The sequence below is a fragment of the Heterodontus francisci genome, unplaced genomic scaffold (genome assembly GCF_036365525.1).
Source record: "Heterodontus francisci isolate sHetFra1 unplaced genomic scaffold, sHetFra1.hap1 HAP1_SCAFFOLD_559, whole genome shotgun sequence".
In the NCBI taxonomy this organism is placed as follows: domain Eukaryota; kingdom Metazoa; phylum Chordata; class Chondrichthyes; order Heterodontiformes; family Heterodontidae; genus Heterodontus; species Heterodontus francisci.
In genome coordinates, this window is record NW_027140896.1 from 445,060 (window position 1) to 467,185 (window position 22,126).

Here is a 22,126-nt window from a genome sequence, read left to right on the forward strand (position 1 = left end):
CCCTCAGCCTCTTCTGTTCTAAGGAAAACAACCCGAGCCAATCCAATCTTTCCTCATAGCTGCAACTTTCAAGCCCTGGCAACATTCTTGTAAATCTCCTCTGTACTCTCTCCAGAGCAATGTGATGACCAGAACTGTACACAATACTCCAACATTGGCTAACCAGCGTTTTATACAGTTCCAGCATCACATCCCTGCTTTTGTATTCAAAACCTCGGCCAATAAAGGAAAGCATTCCATATGCTTTCTTCACCACTCTATCTACCTGTCCTGCCACCTTCAGGGACCTGTGGACATGCACTCCAAGGTCTCTCACTTCTTCTACCTCTCTCAATATCCTCCTGTTTATTGAGTATTCCCTCACTTTATTTGCCCTCCCCAAATGCATTACCTCACACTTCTCTGGATTGAATTCCATTTGCCACTTTTCCCCCCACTCAACTAAACCATTGATACCATCAGCACCCCATCCACAAACATTCACTCCCTCCACCACCGATGCACATCACCTTCCAAACCCGCGGCCTCTACCAACTAGAAGGACAAGGGCAGCAAATGCATGGGAACACCACCGCCTACAAGTTCCCCTCCATGTCACACACCATCCTGACTTGGAACTATATCACCGTTCCTTCACTGTCACTGGGTCAAAATCCTGGAACTCCCTTCCTAACAGCACTGTGGGTCTACCTACCCCAAATGGACTGCAGCGGTTCAAGAAGGCAGCTCACCACCACCTTCTCAAGGGCAATTAGGGATGGACAATAAATGCTGGTCTGGCCAGCGGCACCCACATCCCATGAAACAGATAAAAAAAACTTCCTCAAGTGCGGTGCCCAGAACTGGACACAATACTCCAGCTGAGGCCGAACTAGTGTCTTATACAAGGTCAACATAACTTCCTTGCTCTTGTACTCGATGTCCCTATTAATAAAGCCCAGGATACTGTACTTATTAACCACTCTCTCAATCTGTCCTGCCACCATCAATGATTTATGCACATATACATCCAGGTCCCTCTGCTCCTGCACCCCCTTTAGAATTGCATCCTTTATTTTATATTGTCTCTCCATGCTCTTCCTTCCAAAGTGAATCTGTTCTCTGGGTTAACTTACCTCATCAATTCCCCGACCTGTCACTCCCCTTCGCCCCCTCCCCATCACTCCCCCATCCCCACCACTCCTCACTCCCCTCCTCCTCTTCCCTGTCACTTCCCCCTCCCACCTCCCCATCACTCCCTTCCCCCACCCCCGTCACTCCCCCTCCCATCACTTCCCCCTCCCACCTCCCCATCACTCCCTTCCCCCACCCCCGTCACTTCCCCTCCCATCACTTCCCCCTCTCACCTCCCCATCACTCCCTTCCCCCACCCCCATCACTCACCTTCATCAGGTGTTTGTTGACCCATTTTGTGAAAGTTTTCTTCTGGACTCGGTCCCGTTCATCTGAAAATAACAAAAATATTTCCTTAAAACTTGCCCTGAGCTGAGTACAAGGGGGAGGGGAATGGGAGGGGGGAATGACGGGGGAGAGGGACGTAAGGAGGGAGGGGAGCATGACGGGGAGAGGAGGGGGAGGGGGAAGGAGCAGTAAGCAAACTCAGACTGTTCGTACTGAGTAAAAATCAAGCCGGGGCATCACCCTTGCCCCTGCTCACCCTCTTGGGGTTACAGCCTGTCAAATAACACTCAGCATATCATAGAGCTCAATAGAAATATAGGAACAGGCCATTCGGCCCATCGAGCCTGCTCCACCATTCAATACGATCATGGCTGATCATCCACTTCAATGCCTTTTTCCCACACTATCCCCATATCCCTTTATGTCATTTGTATTTAGAAATCTGTCAATCTCTGCCTTAAACCCACTCAATGACTGAGCTTCCACAGCCCTCTGGAGTAGAGAATTCCAAAGATTCACAACCCTTTGAGTAAAGATATTTCTTCTCATCTCTGTCCTAAGTGGCTTCCCCCTTATTTTGAAATTGTGTCCCCTGGTTCTAGACTCCCCAACCAGGGGACACATGACTTCCCTACTCCTGTACTCAAATCCTCTTGCGATAAAGGCTGAATGGGCCACAATGTATGAATCTGTGTGGGAGCAGAGCAAAGTGCAAATACTAACCGTGCAAGAGAAAGTTTGACTGAATCCTGTCTCAGGGAATCAGACTATGAGCCCAGCCCCACCCGAGGGGGTGACCACACACTGCGTGAGTAACACTGTAAAATTTGAGTTACGGCCTGCAGCAGAAACAGAGCAGGAAGCTTGGAGATGGTGTCTCGTGAGACAGGTTAGGGGCTTGGCCATCACTGGAGGAAGTGAGGTTTCAGCCCTCTCCCCAACCCTACAGGTCCAATCGAAGCGGGAGGAACACAAGGGGAAACACGGAACAGCCCCAATCCACAATGATTACAGAGGGCAGGAGACAGAGGGCAGGGGATCAGGGAGTGCAGGGGGCAGGGGCCGGGGGGGGGTCAGGGGGTGAAGTACTGAGCAATGTCCAGGAGTGATTGTTAACCAGGCCTGAACAGCTTAACCTTTACAATAATGGCTCCAGCTAAAGGCACAACATGGCAGAGGCAAGTTGCCAAGAACACAGTGGCGCAGTGGTTAGCACCGCAGCCTCACAGCTCCAGGGACCCGGGTTCGATTCTGGGTACTGCCTGTGTGGAGTTTGCAAGTTCTCCCTGTGACCGCGTGGGTTTTCGCCGGATGCTCCGGTTTCCTCCCACAGCCAAAGACTTGCAGGTGATAGGTAAATTGACGATTGTAAATTGCCCCGAGTGTAGATAGGTGGTAGGGCATATGGGATGACTGTAGGATTAGTATAAATGGGTGGTTGTTGGTCAGCACAGACTCGGTGGGCCAAAGGGCCTGTTTCAGTGCTTAATCTCTAAATAAATAAATAAACTGGGGGGCAGGGGTTAAACTAACTTGGCAGGGGTGTGGGAACCAGGATGTAACATTAGACAGGAAAAACAAAGTGGACAGAGAATTAGGAGACAGATAGCGGTAAAGTAAGGTAGGATTAGAGTGAGTGGGAATGTAATGATGTATAAATTAGGGTTACTGTGCATGTGTATATAAACGTGTGAAGTGTGGTAAATATGATTAGTGGGAATATGATGTTGTGGCGATAATGGGAGGGCAAGAATGGCAGGACTGAGCACTAAATATTCCTGAATACGTGTTCAGGACAGATCGGGAAGGAAAGAAAGGAGGGGGGTGGCAGTATTGATTAAGGATAATATTACAGTGCTGGATAGAGTGAATGTTCTAGTGGGGTCAAGGACAGAATCGATTTGGTTGGAGTGAAGAAACAACAGAGGTAGCATCTGCCAGTACTGGATGTCGTCGATAGACCACCAACTCGTGGGAAAGATATCGAGTCACTGGGCTGAATGTTATGTCGGTGGCTGAGGTCCCACTGCCAGGCTTGAAAGCAGGAGTCGAGTCCGCTTGGGCCGGAAGAGAGATCCGGGGAATTGAATCCCCTTCGTCCGGCAGAGAGATCCGGGGAATTGAATCCCCTTCGTCCGGAAGAGAGATCCGGGGAATTGAATCCACTTCGTCCGGCAGAGAGATCCGGGGAATTGAATCCCCTTCGTCCGGCAGAGAGATCCGGGGAATTGAATCCCCTTCGTCCGGCAGAGAGATCCGGGGAATTGAATCCCCTTCGTCCGGAAGAGAGATCCGGGGAATTGAATCCACTTCGTCCGGCAGAGAGATCCGGGGAATTGAATCCCCTTCGTCCGGCAGAGAGATCCGGGGAATTGAATCCCCTTCGGCCGGAAGAGAGATCCGGGGAATTGAATCCACTTCGTCCAGAAGAGAGATCCGGGGAATTGAATCCCCTTCGTCCGGCAGAGAGATCCGGGGAATTGAATCCCCTTCGGCCGGAAGAGAGATCCGGGGAATTGAATCCACTTCGTCCAGAAGAGAGATCCGGGGAATTGAATCCCCTTCGGCCAGAAGAGAGATCCGGGGAATTGAATCCCCTTCGGCTGGAAGAGAGATCCGGGGAATTGAATCCCCTTCGGCCAGAAGAGAGATCCGGGGAATTGAATCCCCTTCGGCCGGAAGAGAGATCCGGGGAATTGAATCCACTTCGGCCGGAAGAGAGATCCGGGGAATTGAATTCGCTTTGGCCAGAAGAGAGATCCGGGGAATTGAATCCCCTTCGGCCGGAAGAGAGATCCGGGGAATTGAATTCGCTTTGGCCGGAAGAGAGATCCGGGGAATTGAATCCCTTTCGGCCGGCAGAGAGATCCGGGGAATTGAATTCGCTTTGGCCGGAAGAGAGATCCGGGGAATTGAATCACCTTCGGCCGGAAGAGAGATCCGGGGAATTGAATCCACTTCGGCCGGAAGAGAGATCCGGGGAATTGAATCCCCTTCGGCCGGAAGAGAGATCCGGGGAATTGAATCCCCTTCGGCTGGAAGAGAGATCTGGGGAATTGAATCCCCTTCGGCTGGAAGAGAGATCCGGGGAATTGAATCCCCTTCGGCCAGAAGAGAGATCCGGGGAATTGAATCCACTTCGGCCGGAAGAGAGATCCGGGGAATTGAATCCACTTCGGCCGGAAGAGAGGTCCGGGGAATTGAATCCACTTCGGCCGGAAGAGAGATCCGGGCGAATTGAATCCACTTCGGCCGGAAGAGAGATCCGGGCGAATTGAATCCCCTTCGTCCGGCAGCGGGATCCGGGGAATTGAATCCCCTTCGGCCGGCAGAGAGATCTGGGGAATTGAATCCCCTTCGTCCGGCAGAAAGATCCGGGGAATTGAATTCGCTTTGGCCGGAAGAGAGATCCGGGGAATTGAATCCCCTTCGGCCGGCAGAGAGATCCGGGGAATTGAATTCGCTTTGGCCGGAAGAGAGATCCGGGGAATTGAATCCCCTTCGGCCGGCAGAGAGATCCGAGGAATTGAATTCGCTTTGGCCGGAAGAGAGATCCGGGGAATTGAATCCCCTTCGGCCGGCTGAGAGATCCGAGGAATTGAATTCGCTTTGGCCGGAAGAGAGATCCGGGGAATTGAATCCCCTTCGGCCGGCAGAGAGATCCGGGGAATTGAATTCGCTTTGGCCGGAAGAGAGATCCGGGGAATTGAATCCCCTTCGGCCGGCAGAGAGATCCGGGAAACTGAATTCGCTTTGGCCGGAAGAGAGATCCGGGGAATTGAATCCCCTTCGGCCAGAAGACGGATCCGGGGAATTGAATCCACATCGGCCGGAAGAGAGATCCGGGGAATTGAATCCACTTCGGCCGGAAGAGAGATCCGGGCGAATTGAATCCACTGCGGCCGGAAGAGAGATCCGGGCGAATTGAATCCCCTTCGTCCGGCAGCGGGATCCGGGGAATTGAATCCCCTTCGGCCGGCAGAGAGATCTGGGGAATTGAATCCCCTTCGTCCGGCAGAAAGATCCGGGGAATTGAATTCGCTTTGGCCGGAAGAGAGATCCGGGGAATTGAATCCCCTTCGGCCGGCAGAGAGATCCGGGGAATTGAATTCGCTTTGGCCGGAAGAGAGATCCGGGGAATTGAATCCCCTTCGGCCGGCAGAGAGATCCGAGGAATTGAATTCGCTTTGGCCGGAAGAGAGATCCGGGGAATTGAATCCCCTTCGGCCGGCAGAGAGATCCGGGGAATTGAATTCGCTTTGGCCGGAAGAGAGATCCGGGGAATTGAATCCCCTTCGGCCGGCAGAGAGATCCGGGAAACTGAATTCGCTTTGGCCGGAAGAGAGATCCGGGGAATTGAATCCCCTTCGGCCGGCAGAGAGATCCGGGGAATTGAATTCGCTTTGGCCGGAAGAGAGATCCGGGGAATTGAATCCCCTTCGGCCGGCAGAGAGATCCGGGGAATTGAATTCGCTTTGGCCGGAAGAGAGATCCGGGGAATTGAATCCCCTTCGGCCGGCTGAGAGATCCGGGGAATTGAATCCACTTCGGCCGGCAGAGAGATCCGGGGAATTGAATCCCCTTCGGCTGGAAGAGAGATCCGGGGAATTGAATCCCCTTCAGCCGGAAGAGAGATCCAGGGAATTGAATCCCCTTCGGCCGGCTGAGAGATCCGGGGAATTGAATCCCCTTCGGCCGGAAGAGAGATCCGGGGAATTGAATCCCCTTCGGCTGGAAGAGAGATCCGGGGAATTGAATTAGCTTTGGCCGGAAGAGAGATCCGGGGAATTGAATCCCCTTCAGCCGGCAGAGAGATCCGGGGAATTGAATCCCCTTCGGCCGGAAGAGAGATCCGGAGAATTGAATCCCCTTCGGCCGGAAGAGAGATCCGGGGAATTGAATCCCCTTCGGCCGGCAGAGAGATCCGGGGAATTGAATCCCCTTCGGCTGGAAGAGAGATCCGGGGAATTGAATCCCCTTCAGCCGGAAGAGAGATCCAGGGAATTGAATCCCCTTCGGCCGGCTGAGAGATCCGGGGAATTGAATCCCCTTCGGCCGGAAGAGAGATCCGGGGAATTGAATCCCCTTCGGCTGGAAGAGAGATCCGGGGAATTGAATTAGCTTTGGCCGGAAGAGAGATCCGGGGAATTGAATCCCCTTCAGCCGGCTGAGAGATCCGGGGAATTGAATCCCCTTCGGCTGGAAGAGAGATCCGGGGAATTGAATTAGCTTTGGCCGGAAGAGAGATCCGGGGAATTGAATCCCCTTCAGCCGGCTGAGAGATCCGGGGAATTGAATCCCCTTCGGCTGGAAGAGAGATCCGGGGAATTGAATTAGCTTTGGCCGGAAGAGAGATCCGGGGAATTGAATCCCCTTCGGCTGGAAGAGAGATCCGGGGAATTGAATTAGCTTTGGCCGGAAGAGAGATCCGGGGAATTGAATCCCCTTCAGCCGGCAGAGAGATCCGGGGAATTGAATCCCCTTCGGCCGGAAGAGAGATCCGGAGAATTGAATCCCCTTCGGCCGGAAGAGAGATCCGGGGAATTGAATCCCCTTCGGCCGGCAGAGAGATCCGGGGAATTGAATCCCCTTCGGCCGGAAGAGAGATCCGGGGAATTGAATCCCCTTCGGCCGGCAGAGAGATCCGGGGAATTGAATCCCCTTCGGCCGGAAGAGAGATCCGGGGAATTGAATTCGCTTCGGCCGGCAGAGAGATCCGGGGAATTGAATCCCCTTCGGCCGGAAGAGAGATCCGGGGAATTGAATCCCCTTCGGCCGGAAGAGAGATCCGGGGAATTGAATCCCCTTCGGCTGGAAGAGAGATCCGGGGAATTGAATCCCCTTCGGCCGGAAGAGAGATCCAGGGAGGCCCATTTCCGGCGGTGGCCGATCTTTAGGGCTGCACCGGCAGGACAGCCATACTGCCTCACAGACAGGTAAATAAGGTCAGGGGACACCAGGGCCTGGTAGACAGGCCCCTGTGACTGGTGAGGACGTGGAGGGCAGGCAGTGACGTTGCCACAGGATGGCCATTCCTGCTGAGGGCCCCTCCATTGGCCATGGCGTGCCCAAAAAGGAGGGCCACCCACACACCCTGGAATCCACCAGGTTTTACTGGTCTGTCTCCCACAGATCAAAGCACCTGCGGAGGTGGGAAGTGACCATTAATTGGCCATTTTAATCGCTCAGCTGGGCTCCCAGCAGGTGTCATGCCTGCCAGCTTTCCCACTGCTGATAAAATGGCATTGTCCTCAAAACCTTCAATCTGTGTCCCCTAGTCATTGTACCATCAGTTAATGGGAACAGCTTTTCCTTGTCCAAACCTGTCATAATCTTGTAAACCTCTATCAAATCCCCCCTCAATCTCCTTTGCTCCAAGGAGAACAACCCCAGCTTCTCCAACCTAACCTTGTAACTAAAATCCCTCATCCCTGGAATAATTCTGAGGAATGGTGCTAAAGTAGCAAATTTGCAAGGAAATTACAGAGAGGTGCAAAAAGTATACAGCAGTTATAATGGGGGACTTCAATAATCTCCTAATATAGACTGGGATAGTAATAGTGTAAAGGGCAGTGAGGGGAAAGAGGTTCTAAAGTGTGTTCAGGAGAATTCTCTTGATCAGTATGTTTTCAGTCCGATGAGGAAGGAGGCATTACTGGATCGGGTTCTGGGGAATGAGGTGGGACAAGTGGAACATTTAGGGGAAAAGAGACCACAACATCATAAAGGTTCGGATGGCTAAGGACAAGGAGCAATCCAGAATAAAAATAATTAATTGTGGGAGGGCCAACTTCAATGGGATGAGAACAGATCTGGCCCAGGTGAATTGGAATCAAAGATTGGCAGGTAAAACTGTAATAGGACAATGCTCTGCCTTTAAAGAGGAAATAGTGCTGGTCCAGTCGAGATACATTCCCAAGAGGGTGAAAGGTGGAGAAAAAGATCCAGAGCTCCCTGGAAACCGAAAGAGATAAAGAGTAAGATGAAGCAGAAAAAGGGTGCATACTGAATCAGTCCGTGTAGAAATGCAGCAAGACCTGGAGAATATTCAGGCTTGGGCTGATAAGTGGCAAGTAACATTCGCCTCACACAGGTGCCAGGCTATGACCATCTCCAACAAGAGAGAATCTAACCATCTCCCCTTGACATTCAATGACATTACCATCGCTGAATCCCCCATGTCAGGTTGATAATACGAGAGAGAACCAGCCTGAATATCAAAAGTTCAGAGGGGAAGTGAAAAAAGAAATGAGAAGCAAAGAGAGAGTGTGAGAAGGGACCAGCAGCTAACATGAAAGCAAATGCAAAACTCTTCTATAAGCATATAAATAGTGAAAGGATAGTAAAAGGAGGGGTGAGGCCGATAAGAGACCAAAAAGGTAATCTACACATGGAGGCAGAGGGCATGGCTGAGGTATTAAATGAGTACTTTGCATCCGTCTTTACCAAGGAAGAAGATGCTTCTCAAGTCATAGTGAAAGAGGAGTTAGTTGAGACACTGGATTGGGTAAAAATTGATTTTTAAAAAGGAGGTATTAGAAAGGCTGGCTGTTCTTAAAGTTGGTAAGTCACCAGGACCAGATGAGATACATCTAAGGATACTGAGGGAAGTAAAGGTGGAAATGGCAGAGATAATGACCATAATCTTCCAATTCTCCTTAGATACAAGGGTGGTGCCAAGGAGAATTGTAAATATTACACCCTTGTTCAAAAAAGGGTGTAAAGGTAAACCCAGCAACTGCAAGCCAATCAGTTTAACATTTGTGGTGGGAAAACTTCTAGAAACAATAATCTGGGTCAAAATTAACAGTCACTTGGACAAGTGCGGATTAATTAAGGAAAGACAGCATGGAATTGTTAAAGGCAAATCATGTTTAACTAAACTAAAAACAGAAAGTGCTGGAAATACTCAGCAGGTCTGGCAGCATCTGTGGAGAGAGAAACAGAGTTAATGTTTCAGGTCAGTGACCCTTCATCAGAACTGACAAATATTAGAAATGTGACACCCTGGTCCACTCCTCCATTACCCCCACCACCTCGTCCCCTTCCCATGGCACTTTCCCCTGCAATCGCAGGAGGTGTAATACCTGCCCATTTACCTCCTCTCTCCTCACTATCCCAGGCCCCAAACACTCCTTTCAGGTGAAGCAGTGATTTACTTCTACTTCTTTCAATGTAGTATACTGTATTCGCTGCTCACAATGTGGTCTCCTCTACATTGGGGAGACCAAACGCAGACTGGGTGACGGCTTTCTGCTCAGTCCACAAACAGGACCCCGAGCTTCCGGTTGCTTGTCATTTCAACACTCCCCCCTGCTCTCATGCTCACATCTCTGTCCTGGGATTGCTGCTGTGTTCCAGTGAACATCAACGCAAGCTCGAGAAACAGCATCTCATCTACCGATTAGGCACACTACAGCCTGCCGGACTGAACATTGAGTTCAATCATTTCAGAGCATGACTGGCCCCCCATTTTACTTTCATTTTTAGTTATTTTTTATTTTTTTAATATTTTTTTTGCGTTTATTTTATTTCATCTTAGTTTGTTCAGTTTGCTTACCCACTTTTTTTTCATGTTCGTACTTGTGGCTGTTCAATTTTCAGTCCATTAACACCCTATCTGTACTAATGCTTTGTCTTTCAACACACCATTAACATATCTTTGTCCCATGACCTTCTGGTCAGCTATTCTGTGACCTTGTCCTATTTACCCCTTCTCCTCTGTTATCTCTTGCCACCCGCACCCCCCCTCCACCCCCACCCTCCCCCCGCACCCCCTCACCCACCCCCAACTTTACTTGCTTAAAACCTTTTACATTTCTAATATCTGCCAGTTCTTATGAAGGGTCACTGACCTGAAACATTAACTCTGCTTCTCTTTTCACAGATGCTGCCAGACCTGCTGAGTATTTCCAGCATTTCTTGTTTTTATTTCAGATTTCCAGCATCTGCAGTATTTTGCTTTTATTTTCATGTTTAACTAATTTGCTGGAGTTTTTTGATGCAGTAACAGAGGGAGTTAGTGAAGGCAATGCTGTTGATGTGGTTTACATGGACTTCCAAAAAGCATTAGATAAATGCCACACAACAGACTTGTCAGCAAAGTTGAAGCCCATGAAATAAAAGGGACAGTAGCAGGGTGGATACTTCATTGGCTCAGTGACAGAGAGCAGTGGTGGAAAAGTTGTTTTTCGGACTGCAAATGTGCACAAATCACTGAAGGTGGCAGGGCAGGTTGATAAAGTGGTTAATAAAGCATACACTATCCTATTCTTTATAAATTGGGGTACAGCGTACAAAAGCAAGGAAGTTATGATGACATTTTTATAAAATGCTGGTTTGGCCGCAACTGGAGTATTGTGTCCAATTCTGGGCAAAAAAGATTCACAAGAATGGTTCCAGCAAAAAGGAACTTCAGTTAATTGGAGAAACCTCGGAGAAACCGCGGCTGCTCTCCTAAGAGAAGGTCGAGAGGAGATTTGAAGAGAAGTTCAAAACCATGAGATGTCTGGACAGAGTAAATAATGGGAACCTGTTCTCATTGATAGAAAGGTCGAGAACCAGAGGACACAGATTTAAAGTAATTGGTGAAACAATCAAAGGCGACATGAGGAAAAAGTTTCTTTTTGAAGCGAGTGGTTTGGATCTGGGCAGACAGTGGGGCAGTGGGATTAGTTTGGGATTGATACCGGGCAATGGGGGGAGAGCGGGCAGTGGGATTAGTTTGGGATTGATACCGGGCTATGGGGAGAGAGTGGGGCAGTGGGATTAGTTTGGGATTGATACCGGGCAATGGGGGGAGAGCGGGCAGTGGGATTAGTTTGGGATTGATACCGGGCTATGGGGAGAGAGTGGGGCAGTGGGATTAGTTTGGGATTGATACAGGGCTATGGGGAGAGAGTGGGGCAGTGGGATTAGTTTGGGATTGATACAGGGCGATGGGGAGAGAGTGGGGCAGTGGGGTTAGTTTGGGATTGATACAGGGCTATGGGGAGAGATTGGGGCAGTGGGATTAGTTTGGGATTGATACAGGGCAATGGGGGGAGAGCGGGCAGTGGGATTAGTTTGGGATTGATACCGGGCGATGGGGAGAGAGTGGGGCAGTGGGGTTAGTTTGGGATTGATACAGGGCAATGGGGGGAGAGCGGGCAGTGGGATTAGTTTGGGATTGATACAGGGCGATGGGGAGAGAGTGGGGCAGTGGGATTAGTTTGGGATTGATACCGGGCGAAGGGGAGAGAGTGGGGCAGTGGGCTTAGTTTGGGATTGATACAGGGCAATGGGGGGAGAGCGGGCAGTGGGATTAGTTTGGGATTGATACAGGGCGATGGGGAGAGAGTGGGGCAGTGGGATTAGTTTGGGATTGATACCGGGCTATGGGGAGAGAGTGGGGCAGTGGGTTTAGTTTGGGATTGATACAGGGCAATGGGGGGAGAGCGGGCAGTGGGATTAGTTTGGGATTGATACCGGGCGATGGGGAGAGAGTGGGGCAGTGGGGTTAGTTTGGGATTGATACAGGGCTATGGGGAGAGATTGGGGCAGTGGGATTAATTTGGGATTGATACAGGGCAATGGGGGGAGAGCGGGCAGTGGGATTAGTTTGGGATGGATACAGGCCTATGGGGAGAGAGTGGGGCAGTGGGATTAGTTTGGGATTGATACCGGGCGATGGGGAGAGAGTGGGGCAGTGGGGTTAGTTTGGGATTGATACCGGGCGATGGGGAGAGAGTGGGGCAGTGGGATTAATTTGGGATTGATACAGGGCAATGGGGGGAGAGCGGGCAGTGGGATTAGTTTGGGATGGATACAGGCCTATGGGGAGAGAGTGGGGCAGTGGGATTAGTTTGGGATTGATACAGGGTTACCGGGAGAGAGTGGGGCAGTGGGATTAGTTTGGGATTGATCCCGGGCTATGGGGAGAGAGTGGGGCAGTGGGATTAGTTTGGGATTGATACAGGGCAATGGGGGGAGAGCGGGCAGTGGGATTAGTTTGGGATTGATACAGGGCGATGGGGAGAGAGTGGGGCAGTGGGATTAGTTTGGGATTGATACCTAGCTATGGGGAGAGAGTGGGGCAGTGGGTTTAGTTTGGGATTGATACCAAGCTATGGGGAGAGAGTGGGGCAGTGGGTTTAGTTTGGGATTGATACCAAGCTATGGGGAGAGAGTGGGGCAGTGGGATTAGTTTGGGATTGATACCAAGCTATGGGGAGAGAGTGGGGCAGTGGGGTTAGTTTGGGATTGATACAGGGCTATGGGGAGAGATTGGGGCAGTGGGATTAATTTGGGATTGATACAGGGCAATGGGGGGATAGTGGGCAGTGGGATTAGTTTGGGATGGATACAGGCCTATGGGGAGAGAGTGGGGCAGTGGGATTAGTTTGGGATTGATACAGGGCAATGGGGAGAGAGTGGGGCAGTGGGGTTAGTTTGGGATTGATACAGGGCTATGGGGAGAGAGTGGGGCAGTGGGATTAGTTTGGGATTGATACAGGGCTATGGGGAGAGAGTGGGGCAGTGGGGTTAGTTTGGGATTGATACAGGGCTATGGGGAGAGATTGGGGCAGTGGGGTTAGTTTGGGATTGATACAGGGCGATGGGGAGAGAGCGGGCAGTGGGATTAGTTTGGGATGGATACAGGGTTATGGGGAGAGAGTGGGGCAGTGGGATTAGTTTGGGATTGATACAGGGTCTTGGAAGAGAGTGGGGCAGTGGGATTAGTTTGGGATTGATACAGGGATAAGGGGAGAGAGTGGGGCAGTGGGATTAGTTTGGGATTGATACAGGGCTATGGAGAGAGAGCGGGGCAGTGGGATTAGTTTGGGATTGATACAGGGCTATGGGGAGAGAGTGGGGCAGTGGGGTTAGTTTGGGATTGGTACAGGGTAATTTGGCGAGAGCTGGGCAGTGGGATTAGTTTGGGATCGATACAGGGCTATGGGGAGAGAGTGGGGCAGTGGGTTTAGTTTGAGATTGATACAGGACCATGGGGAGAGAGTGGGGCAGTGGTATTAGTTTGGGATTTGATACAGGGCTATGGGGAGAGAGTGGGGCAGTGGTATTAGTTTGGGGATTGACACAGGACCATGGGGAGAGAGTGGGGCAGTGGGATTAGTTTGGGATTGATACAGGGCTATGGGGAGAGAGCGGGGCAGTGGGATTAGTTTGGGATTGATACAGGGCTATGCGGAGAGAGTGGGGCAGTGGGAGTAGTTTGAGATTGATACAGGGCTATGGGGAGAGATTGGGGCAGTGGGGTTAGTTTGGGATTGATACAGGGCTATGGGGAGAGAGCGGGGCAGTGGGATTAGTTTGGGATTGATACAGGGCTATGCGGAGAGAGTGGGGCAGTGGGATTAGTTTGGGATTGATACAGGGCTATGGGGAGAGAGTGGGGCAGTGGGAGTAGTTTGGGATTGATACAGGGCTATGCGGAGAGAGTGGGGCAGTGGGAGTAGTTTGAGATTGATACAGGGCTATGGGGAGAGAGTGGGGCAGTGCGATTAGTTTGGGATTGATACAGGGCTATGGGGAGAGAGCAGGGCAGTAGGATTAGTTTGGGATTGATACAGGGCGATGGGGAGAGAGTGCGGCAGTGAGATTAGTTTGGGATTGATACTGGGATATGGGCAGAGAATTGAGCAGTGGGATTAGTTTGGGATTGATACAGGGCGATGGGGAGAGAGTGCGGCAGTGAGATTAGTTTGGGATTGATACTGGGATATGGGCAGAGAATTGAGCAGTGGGATTAGTTTGGGATTGATGCAGAGATATGGGGAGAGAGGGGAAGAGATTTCTGTGAGGGACTGATATAGCGAGGAGCTGAATGGACTGTAAATTTTCTGTGTTTCTAAACCAGTCACAGTTTGTAACATGAGTAACAATTCCCTGCACATTTCATCGCCTCCTTTCACATTGATTTTCAGTTGCGTTATCACGGTTTGATTCCACCTGACTGGGGGAGCCTGTGCTCTGTAAAATAATCACTGTCACACTGCACAAATAGGTAAAGAGTTTCAGCTCATGTCTCAACAGGCAGAATGTAGAAAAATGAAGAGCAAAACAAGAGCAATAGTGAGTGTGTACAAGGTGCGGAATATGTGAGCACACACGTGTAACAGCGAGTGTGTACAAGGAGGTGAGTGTGTAAGCACACACACAGGTACTGGAGAGTGTGTACAAGGTGAGGAGTGTGTGAGCACAAACACATACCAGTGAGTGTGTACAAGGAGGTGAGTGTGTAAGCACACACACATGTACCAGTGAGTGTGTACAAGGTTGGAAGTGTGTGAGAACACACATGTACCAGTGAGTGTATACAAGATGGGGACTGTGCGAGCACAGACACACGTACCAGTGAGTGTGTACAAGGTGGGGAGGGTGTGAGAACACACATGTACCAGTGAGTGCGTACAAGATGGGGAGTGTGTGAGAATACACATGTACCAGTGAGGGTATACAAGATGGGGAGTGTCCGAGCACAGACACACGTACCAGTGAGTGTGTACAAGGTGGGGAGGGTGTGAGAACACGCAAGTACCAGTGAGGGTATACAAGGTAGGGAGTGTGTGAGCACAGACACACGCACCAGTGAGAGTGCACAAGATGGGGAGTGTGTGAGCACACACACAAGTAGCAGTGAGTGTGTACAAGGTGGGGAGTGCAATTGCACATGTCTATAATGATAGTTATTTGTAACACTGCCAGTTCATGGATATAATCCTTAATTTAATCAACAGTTTGTGTTATCTTTATTAGAAAGTGACTGTTTTCATGTTTCTATCACTGGAAATGAGACGACCCTCTCGGGCCCCTGCTACAGGGCAGGAGGGTGGGAAGAAGAGGAGGTGAAAATGGATGGAGAGAGATGTGGTCACGTTTCCATTTGGGCTGATGTAGAAGAGGATTACGAGATGGGGATGAATGTGTCCTCGGGGACACATCTGGGGGGTTAAACTCAACAACAACTTCTATTTATAAAGTGGCTTTATTGTGCTAAAACACAAGGCATCTGAGAGGAGCATTATCAGACAGAAGGTGACACTTAGCCACATACGGAGACTGGTGGCCAAAATCTTGTAGGAAACGCAGCAGCCAACTTGCGCACAGCAAGATCCCACACACAATGTGATAATACCAAATAACCTATTTTTATGATGTTGCTTGAGGGATAAATACTGGCCAGGACACCGTGGAGAGATCCCCTGCTCCTCTTCAGAAATAGTGGCCATGGGATCTTTTACATCCACCTGGGAGGGCAGACAGGGCCCTCGCTTTGAAATCTCATCCCAAAAGACAGCACCTCTGACAGTGCAGCACTCCCTCAGTACTGACCCTCCGACAGTGCAACACTCCCTCAGTACTGACCCTCCGACAGTGCAGCACTCCCTCAGTACTGACCCTCCGACAGTGCAACACTCCCTCAGTACTGACCCTCCGACAGTGCAACACTCCCTCAGTACTGACCCTCTGACAGTGCAACACACCCTCAGTACTGACCCTCTGACAGTGCAACACTCCCTCAGTACTGACCCTCCGACAGTGCAACACTCCCTCAGTACTGACCCTCCGACAGTGCAACACTCCCTCAGTACTGACCCTCTGACAGTGCAACACTCGCTCAGTACTGACCCTCTGACAGTGCAGCACTCCCTCAGTACTGACCCTCCGACAGTGCAACACTCCCTCAGTACTGACCCTCCGACAGTGCAGCACTCCCTCAGTACTGACCCTCTGACAGTGCAACACTCCCTCAGTACTGACCCTCTGACAGTGCAACACTCCCTCAGTACTGACCCTCCGACAGTGCAGCACTCCCTCAGTACTGACCCTCCGACAGTGCAACACTCCCTCAGTACTGACCCTCCAACAGTGCAACACTCCCTCAGCACTGACCCTCCGACAGTGCAGCACTCCCTCAGTACTGACCCTCCGACAGTGCAGCACTCCCTCAGTACTGACCCTCCGACAGTGCAACACTCCCTCAGTACTGACCCTCCGACAGTGCAGCACTCCCTCAGTACTGACCCTCTGACAGTGCAACACTCCCTCAGTACTGACCCTCCGACAGTGCAGCACTCCCTGAGTACTGACCCTACGACAGTGCAGCACTCCCTTAGTACTGACCCTCTGACAGTGCAGCACTCCCTCAGTACTGACCCTCCGACAGTGCAGCACTCCCTCAGTACTGACCCTCCGAAAGTGCAACACTCCCTCAGTACTGACCCTCCGACAGTGCAGCACTCCCTCAGTACTGACCCTCCGACAGTGCAGCACTCCCTCAGTACTGACCCTCCGAAAGTGCAGCACTCCCTCAGTACTGACCCTCCGACAGTGCAGCACTCCCTCAGTACTGACCCTCCGACAGTGCAGCACTCCCTCAGTACTGACCCTCCGAAAGTGCAGCACTCCCTCAGTACTGACCCTCTGACAGTGCAGCACTCCCTCAGTACTGACCCTCCGACAGTGCAGTACTCCCTCAGTACTGACACTGTGAGTGTCAGCCTGGATTATGCGTTTTAGTTTCTGGAGTAAGACTTGAAGCCACAACCTTCTGACTCAGGGGCCAGAAAGCTTCCAAGTGATCAACAGCTGATATTTAAGGTAGAGGTGGAGGGGTTTAGGGAGGGAATTCCAGAGCTTGGGGCCCAGGCAGCTGAATGCACGGCCACCAATGGTGGAGCCATTAAAATCAGTGATGCTCAAGAGGCCAGAATTAAAGGAGCAGAGAGATCTCGGAGGGTTGTGAGGCTGGAGGAGATTACAGAGATAGGGAGGGGCGAGGACGTGGAGGGATATGAAAATGAGGATGAGAATTTTAAAGTCAAGATGTTTCTTCACCGGGAGCCAGTGTAGGTCAGTGAGCACAGGGGTGATAGGAGAATGGGCCTTGGTGTGAGTAAAGCCATGGGCAGCAGAGTTTTGGGTGACCTAAAGTTTATGGAGGGTAGAATGTGGGAGACCAGCGAGCAGAGTGTTGGAATAGTCAAGTCGAGAGGTAACGAAGGCACGGATGAAGGTTTCAGCAGCAGATGAGCTGAGGCAGATGTGGGCGGCGGAGGTGGAAGTAGGCAGTCTGGGTGACGAAGGGAAGAACACTGTGAGAGACAGCAGAGACCAGGAGAGATCTGTCAGATCCTCCTGCAGCAGAGATCAGGCTGAACTCAAGAGCCCGAGATCAGAGTGTGGCAAATCCAGACCTGAAATAGTTAACAGAAGCACAGCTGCAATCCAATAACCAACATCCTGACTAAACGTTCCGTCCTATCTGTTGTTCAGCTCTGAAACTAACTCCACCGCAATCATTAAATACCTTTTCTGCCCTCAGTGGACTTTAGCATGTCCAGGTACAGCCTGTCATCCGATGTAAGTTGATTTCTGGTTTCCTGCCCTTTGTGCATCTTGTCGTGAGAGTGTGAGAAGTACTGGTGAACACAGAGAGACTCTGCTCCTGCTCCTGCTCCTGCTGCCTGTTTGCAAACTGCGGTTTGATGACTGCTCCCTCCCTCTGACTGCACCCTCGCTGCTAACAGAGCAATGCCTGTCAGTGCGAGACTCACAAAGTTTTCAATCCCAGCCCCTCCCAACACTCGAAGGTGCGGAATGAGGTGTGGCCAACAGTCATCACAGTAATAAACTGCCAGCCAGCTAAGGAGAGATCCCTTTAGGCAGAGAGCCCAGAGAAGGGAGCAGGGAGTGACACGGAGTGAGCAGGGAGGGAGAAGGGAGTGAGCAGGGAGGGGGCAGGGAGTGAGCAGGGAGTGAGCAGGGAGTGAGCAGGGAGTGAGCAAGGAGTGAGCAAGGAGTGAGCAAGGAGGGAGCAGGGAGGGAGCAGGGAGGGAGCAGGGAGTGAGCAGGGAGGGGGCAGGGAGTGAGCAGGGAGTGAGCAGGGAGTGAGCAAGGAGTGAGCAAGGAGTGAGCAGGGAGTGAGCAAGGAGTGAGCAAGGAGTGAGCAAGGAGTGAGCAGGGAGTGAGCAGGGAGGGAGCAGGGAGGGAGCAGGGAGTGAGCAGGGAGGGAGCAGGGAGGGAGCAGGGAGGGAGCAGGGAGTGAGCAGGGAGTGAGCAGGGAGGGAGAAGGGAGTGAGCAGGGAGTGAGCAGGGAGTGAGCAGGGAGGGAGAAGGGAGTGAGCAGGGAGTGAGCAGGGAGGGGGCAGGGAGTGAGCAGGGAGGGGGCAGAGAGGGGGCAGGGAGGGAGTGAGCAGGGAGGGGGCAGGGAGGGGGCAGGGAGGGGGCAGGGAGGGAGTGAGCAGGGAGTGAGTGAGCAGGGAGTGAGTGAGCAGGGAGTGAGTGAGCAGGGAGGAGGCAGGGAGGGAGTGAGCAGGGAGGAGGCAGGGAGGGGGCAGGGAGGGAGTGAGCAGGGAGGGGGCAGGGAGGGAATGAGCAGGGAGTGAGTGAGCAGGGAGGAGGCAGGGAGGGTGTGAGCAGGGAAAGAGTGAGCAGGGAGGGGGCAGGGAGGGAGCAGGAGGGAGTGAGCACGGAGGGAGTGAGCAGGGAGGGGGCAGGGAGGGAGTGAGAAGGGAGGGAGTGAGCAGGGAGGGAGCAGGGAGGGAGCGAGCAGGGAGGGAGTGAGCAGGGAGGGGGCAGGGAGGGAGTGCGCAGGGAGGGAGCGAGCAGGGAGGGAGCGAGCAGGGAGGGAGCGAGCAGGGAGGGAGTGAGCAGGGACTGAGCGAGCAGGGAGGGAGTGAGCAGGGAGGGAGGGAGCAGGGAGGGAGCGAGCAGGGAGGGAGTGAGCAGGGAGGGAGCGAGCAGGGAGGGAGCGAGAAGGGAGGGAGTGAGCAGGGAGGGAGCGAGCAGGGAGGGAGTGAGCAGGGAGGGAGTGAGCAGGGAGGGAGTGAGCAGGGACTGAGCGAGCAGGGAGGGAGTGAGCAGGGAGGGGGCAGGGAGGGAGCGAGCAGGGAGGGAGCGAGCAGGGAGGGAGTGAGCAGGGAGGGAGCGAGCAGGGAGGGAGTGAGCAGGGATTGAGCGAGCAGGGAGGGAGTGAGCAGGGAGGGGGCAGGGAGGGAGCGATCAGGGAGGGAGTGAGCAGGGAGGGGGCAGGGAGGGAGCGAGCAGGGAGGGAGTGAGCAAGGAGTGAGCGAGCAGGGAGTGAGCAGGGAGGGAGCGAGCAGGGAGTGAGCGAGCAGGGAGTGAGCGAGCAGGGAGGGAGTGAGCAGGGAGGGAGTGAGCAGGGAGGGGGCAGGCAGGGAGGGGGCAGGGAGGGAGTGAGCAGGGAGTGAGCGAGCAGGGAGGGAGTGAGCAGGGATTGAGCGAGCAGGGAGGGAGCGAGCAGGGAGGGAGCGAGCAGGGAGGGAGTGAGCAAGGAGTGAGCGAGCAGGGAGGGAGTGAGCAGGGAGGGAGCGAGCAGGGAGGGAGCGAGCAGGGAGTGAACAGGGAGGGAGTGAGCAGGGAGGGAGTGAGCAGGGAGGGGGCAGGGAGGGAGTGAGCAGGGAGTGAGTGAGCAGGGAGTGAGCGAGCAGGGAGGGAGTGAGCAGGGAGGGGGCAGGGAGGGAGTGAGCAGGGAGTGAGTAGGGAGTGAGCGAGCAGGGAGTGAGCGAGCAGGGAGGGAGTGAGCAGGGAGGGAGTGAGCAGGGAGGGAGCAGGGAGGGAGTGAGCAGGGAGTGAGCGAGCAGGGAGTGAGCGAGCAGGGAGGGAGTGAGCAGGGAGGGAGTGAGCAGGGAGGGGTCAGGGAGGGAGTGAGCAGGGAGGGGGCAGGGAGGGAGTGAGCAGGGAGTGAGCGAGCAGGGAGTGAGTAGGGAGTGAGCGAGCAGGGAGTGAGCGAGCAGGGAGGGAGTGAGCAGGGAGTGAGCGAGCAGGGAGTGAGCGAGCAGGGAGTGAGCGAGCAGGGAGTGAGCGAGCAGGGAGGGAGTGAGCAGGGAGTGAGCGAGCAGGGAGGGAGTGAGCAGGGAGTGAGCGAGCAGGGAGGGAGTGAGCAGGGAGTGAGCGAGCAGGGAGTGAGCGAGCAGGGAGGGAGTGAGCAGGGAGGGTACAGGACAGTGCGGAGGAGTGAGAAGGGAGTGAGTGAGTTCAGGGCTGCTACCAAGGTGGATCAGCCCAGTTACGCAGTGCGCAACTACCAAGGCGGATATAATTTTGACAGAACCTGGACCAGCTCCAAAGTGTGACCCGCAGACATACGACCAACCGAGGGGAGCGAATGGGCTGATTAAAGAAATAAATACCCCAGGAATAGCTGTGAGCAACACAGACCCCCACTTCCCACAGAGTGATACAGAGACAAAGACAGAAAGAGAAAGGGAGAGAGACATGGAGAGAAAGAGAGACACGGAGTGAGAGAGAAAGGGAGAGAGACATGGAGAGAGGGAGAGAAAGGGAAAGACATGGAGAGAAAGAGAGACACGGAGAGAGAGAGAAAGGGAGAGAGACATGGAGAGAGAGGGAGAGAGAAAGGGGGAGAGACATGGAGGGAGAGAGAAAGGGAGAGGGACACAGACAAAGAAAGGGAAAGGAACAAAGAGAGAGAGGGAGACAGAGAGAGGGAAAGGGAGAGAGAGAGAGAGAGACACGGAGAGAGAGAGAGAAAGGGTCAGAGAGACCAGACATAGAGGGGGAAAGGGAAAGAGACATAGAGAGAGACACACACAGAGTGAGAGAGAGATATGGAGAGAGGGCACACTGAACAAAATTAACCTCCTCCTCGCTCCCAACATACTCCATCAATGCACCCAGGAGAAGCTCAGGACTAAGACAGACTGTGAGCTGGTGGGGGTAAGGGGGGGACTGTCTCCTGTCTGAACAGCTGCTTCCTGACAGCACCTCTGAACAGCCTGACTCGAATTTGAAGGTTCTGCCTCCTTGTTCTGGACTCTCTACCAGATGAACCAAATCCTTTAATCAACTTTAGCACCTCCACTGGATCACCCTTAATCTTTGATATTCATGAATACAAGTCTCGTCTATACACAAGCAAAATACTCTGGATGCTGGAAATCAGAAATGAAAACAGAAAATGCTGCAACTACTCAGCAGGCCAGGCAGTATCTAGTTTATACAGCCTGTCCACATAATGTAACCCTTTAAATCCCCCGATCATTCTGGTGAATCTGCACTTCACCCCCTCCAAGGCCAATATATCCTTCCTGAGGCACGGAGCCCAGAACTGAACACAGTTACTCCAGATGGAGTCTAACCAAGGCTCTGTATGTCTGAAGCATCATTTCATATTCGTGTCCTTCAGATAAAGGCCCACATCCATTAGACTTTTAATTTTTTTTGTACCTGCCCACTAGCTTTTAGTCATTTCTGTCCCTGGACTTCTAAATCTCTGCATCTCCAAAGCTCTGAGCCTCGAAATATTTAGAAAATACTCTGAACTTTCACAGGTCCTAAGCTGATGACCTCACACTTGCCCACACTGAATTCCATCCGTTATAATTTTACTCATTTACTCAATTAATGTCCCTTTGAAACTTCCTGTCCCCAACTACACTATTTACTGGGTCACCTAATGTAATGTTATCAGCAAACTTGGATATAATGGTGAACATTTCAAAAAATATTTCATAATTTTCAACGTACCAACATTCCATTGAGACATAAAAACTCCACAGGAAAAATGATCCATCTGTGACTAACTAAAGAGGTTAAGGATTGCATTAGATTAAAAGAGGCTTATAATGTTGCCAGGAGTGATATGCTTGAGGATTAGAAGTGCTTTAGAAACCAGCAAAGGGAGAATCTGAGAGTAAAGTGGTCTGAAATATAAAAACACATTGTAAAAGCTTCTAGA

At 52.3% G+C, this 22,126-nt stretch overlaps 1 protein-coding gene across 1 annotated transcript in view; it reads right to left on the reverse strand.

The window, feature by feature from the left end:
- The window catches only part of LOC137361344 (plectin-like), a 628,221-nt gene that overhangs the window by 325,727 nt on the left and 280,368 nt on the right, over window positions 1–22,126 (reverse strand). Inside the window, 1 exon segment of the mRNA XM_068026237.1 lies at window positions 1,384–1,445. Within this exon segment, the coding sequence (XP_067882338.1) occupies window positions 1,384–1,445 (62 nt within the window).